Source organism: Fukomys damarensis, unplaced genomic scaffold (genome assembly GCF_012274545.1).
Source record: "Fukomys damarensis isolate Sample0158 unplaced genomic scaffold, DMR_v1.0_HiC HiC_scaffold_36, whole genome shotgun sequence".
Classification (NCBI taxonomy): Eukaryota; Metazoa; Chordata; class Mammalia; order Rodentia; family Bathyergidae; genus Fukomys; species Fukomys damarensis.
In genome coordinates, this window is record NW_022900948.1 from 44,134,600 (window position 1) to 44,138,349 (window position 3,750).

Here is a 3,750-nt window from a genome sequence, read left to right on the forward strand (position 1 = left end):
CCACCCCCTGCCGCAGGTACCCGATGGCTTCATCTCCCACTTCTACTCCGTATCGGAGCACGTTAGCCCTGTCCTGGCCTTCGGCTTCCTCGGCCCCAAGCCCCAGCTCGCAGAAGTCTGTGCTTTCTTCAAGGTACTGGTACAGCCCCTCTCCCTGCCCGGGAGCCGGATGCTGGCAGCACAAGGGGCCCTGTGCTAGAGAGAGGACTTGTGGGCCCTGCAGGGTGTCCTCGGGGACCCAGGCCCACCGCCGCCCTGTGTCCCCAGCTCCAGATCGTGCAGTACCTGCGGGATATGTTTGACCTGGACAACGTACGCTACACCTCGGTGCCCGCGCTGGCCGACGACATCCTGCAGTTGTCTCGGCGCCGCAGCGAGATCCTGCTGGGCTACCTGGGGGTGCCGCTGGCCAGCAGCATTGGCCTGAATGGGGCGCTGCCCCGTGGGAATGGGCCCCTGGCAGAGCTGCAGTAGCGGCAGGCACAGACTGGAGGGGACTCTGGCTGCCCAGGCCCAGTGGGCCCTGGTGACGGATGGCAGAGAAGCCGCCCCTCCCTCGGGGTGGCACCAAGGGCTGTGACGGCCCAGGGCAGGGGCCCCACGCCTTCGTTGGGCCCCCAAGGCTGAGGGCAGCTTTCCCTAAAGAGGGTGCAGCCCCAAGGCGGTCCTGGGGGCAGTGGGAGAGGAAGGAGGGCACTGGGGACAGTTGGGCCAGAAGAGCCAGGCCCATGGGAGGAGGCGGGGAGGAGGGGTGGCGAAGGTCACAGAGTGCAAGCAGGAGCTCCCGTTGGAGTCCATGTGTCCGCTGGCCCCACCCTGGCCACGTCCTGCTGAGCCTGTGGTTCACTGTGGGTGGAGGCTCGGGGCGGCCAGCCCGGGCTATCCGGGGCCGGGGCAGAGGTGGCTCCGTCCCCCACATTCCCGCCCTGCCAAAGATGGTCATTCCTCCTCCTCCCGCCAGCGCCACCACCAAAGAGGTCGTGGGGGTGCTGGCTCCCCCGCCCCGCCCCTGCTGTGAGCCCAGAAGTCCTGGATGGCGCCAAGCTCGGAGCTGGGGGCCCAGGGACCACTGGGGGCGCAGAGCACAGCCGGACAGAGGCTGCCGGGCACAGGGGTCCTGCAGTGAGGCCCGTGCCTGTCTGGCCGCAGAGTCCGCCGGCCCTGCAGACCCTGCAGACCCGTCTGCCAGTGCTTCTGCCGGAGCCGCACGTTTTATTTATTGCCTTAACACTAGACAGAGGTTCTGCCCCTTCAGGTTTTGGGACCTGTGGGGGAAACGGGCTCCTTTTCTAGGCTGGGGCTGGCCCCTGCTGCTGGCGCTGAGGCTTCTCCCTGGGGCGGCAGGGCCGTGAGGGGCTGCAGCAGGAGAGGGCCCCGAGCCTGGCCCCACCTCGCAGTCCACGGGCTCCGCTCAGCTCCGGGCTCCCCGCCAGCTGCACCTCACATTCCGATCATGTGCACCCCCGGCTGTGGGTGTGGCCCGCTTGGCTCCCTGTCACCGGAAGCGGCACTTCTGTTCATCACTTGTTTACACGTCTGCGCTGCCGCACTCACGGCTTCCACCTTCTGTACGCACAGCGCTGGCATCGACCTGAGTCAAATAAAGACCGAGCCCAGGAACCCAGGCCTGCTGCGTGTGGGGGCCTCGGGCTAGAACTGGGGTGGTAGGGAGCTTCGGGGACGGGAGAAGCCTGGGGAGAGGGGGCTGTGGTCTCGCTGGGGCCACTGGGCAGCCTGGTGGTATCCACACGTCCCCAGGCAGTGCAGTGCTCAGCGGCAAGCCATGCGTGGTGGCTCAAGCTTGTGATCCCAGCATTTGGGAGGCTGACACAGGAGGATCTCGAGTTCATTGCCAGCCCAAATCATATAGCAAGATCCTGTCTCAAAAACTCCAAAACTTTTGAGTGTAATGAAAAGTTAAAAGAAAAAACTCTTCCAAATGGGTTGGGGTTACATCCACCGTCGCAATGGCAGCCTGAGGCCTTGGATTTATCGCCAGCACTGCAAAAAGCAAAACTCCATAAAGAACACCCATAAAAACAATGGCTCTAGTCAGTACTGAACATTTTGTCATATTTATCCCATGCACATACTTTTCAAAATACTTCAGAGTAAGATTCAGCCATGAACTTTGGCTCGAAACACTTAAATGCACAGAACCGAGCCGGGTGTGGTGGCGCACACCTGTCATCTCAGCACTCAGGAGGCTGAGGCAGGAGGATAGCTGTGAGTTCGAGACCAGCCTGGGCTACATAGTGAGTTTCAGGTCAGTCTCAACTACATAGTGAGACCCTGTTTCAAAAAAACACAACCTGAAAAGGAAGTTCTTCAAAGCACAAGGACCTGAGTTTGATCCCTGGTACAAAAAAATAACAAAAAAAAAGTTCTTTGGCATAGCCAAAGTTGCACCTAAAAAAATGTGGAGTCTTAACATCTTTGCTGGGATTCTGAAGAGAAGAGCTTTTCATAACCCAGCCCCAACTAAAAAGGATGCACACCAGCTGTGGTGGTGCACATCTATGATCCCAGCTTCACACCCGGCGGGAGGCTGAGGCAGGAGGGTTTCTTGAGTAGCCTGGGCAACAGTGACACCCATCTCAAAAAGCAGGACAGCTGGGCATGGTGGCACATGCCTGTAATCCCAGCACTCAGGAGGCTGAGGCAGGAGGATCACTGTGAATTTGAGACCAGCGTGGGCTAGTGAGTTCCAGGTCAATCTCAACTATACAGTGAGACCCTGTCTCAAAAAAACAACAAACCAAACAAAAAGCAGGACACACTTTTGTCTTTTCCCTGTCACCAATTTGAAAGATGCTAGCTGAAGTAGTCATTCCAGATGCCAGTACATAAGCTGGATTTTTTTCTCATTTTTTTGGGTGCTGGGAATCGAACCCAGGGCTTCATGCGTGCTAAGCACATACTCTGCCATTGAGCTATGTTTTAAACGGCTTTGTTAAAGTATAATGTGCATACCGTATACGTACTTGCTTTAATAATTCAGAGGAAATGTTCAGAGGTGTGTATTAGCTACCACAATACAGTTTTATTTATTTTCAAGACAAGGTTCAGGCTGGCCTTGAATTCAGCGTGCATCTCAGGCTGGCCTCAAACTCACCGTGATCCTCCTGCCTCAGCCTCCCAAGTGCCTGGGTTTCAGGTGTGCGCCACCACACCCAGCTGCCATGCAGTTCTAGAACGTTTCCATCACTTCAGAAAGGCCCCTGAGACTCGCTGCACTGTGTCCCCGGCCACCCCCGACCCGCTTCCCTCTAGAATCATCTTTTCTGAACATTTTCTTTAAATGAAGATGTACGATTTGTGGTCTTTGGTTTATGGCTTCTTCCCATAGAATCATGTTCGGTTTGGTACCGGGAATCAAACTCGGGACCTTGCACTTGTGAGGCAGGCACGGTACTGCTGAGCTACATCCCCGGCCCTAATCAGTGTTTTACACTCAGTGATGATCGTGCTTTTGAAGCTAACAGTCACACAGAAGGCCGGCGGGAGCTCTGCTGAGCTGCCACCGGGTCCTGATGTGCACCCTTGAGGTGCGACCCCAGAAGAGTGTGTCACCATGGGAATCAGCAAATGCCGAACCAGGGCCTAAGATGGAGCTGTCCCAGGGCCCGGCCTCCTGGAAGCTGTGCTGGGCCTGGCTGGTCCCTCGCTGAGCTGGTGGTGACAGAGGACCACTCGCCTTTCTGGCTGGCATCCTCAGGACCCAGGAGTTCACAGCCACTGGGCTGCCCA

The 3,750-nt window shown here is 57.6% G+C and overlaps 1 protein-coding gene across 1 annotated transcript in view; it reads left to right on the forward strand.

Moving 5' to 3' along the window:
* The window catches only part of Miga2 (mitoguardin 2), a 13,089-nt gene extending 11,233 nt beyond the window's left edge, over window positions 1-1,856 (forward strand). The window contains exons 13-14 of the mRNA XM_010627447.3: window positions 17-133; window positions 268-1,856. Of these exons, the coding sequence (XP_010625749.1) occupies window positions 17-133; window positions 268-474 (324 nt within the window). The 3' untranslated portion in view covers window positions 475-1,856. The remainder of the gene's footprint in view (window positions 1-16; window positions 134-267) is intronic.
* Window positions 1,857-3,750: the final 1,894 nt, after the last annotated feature.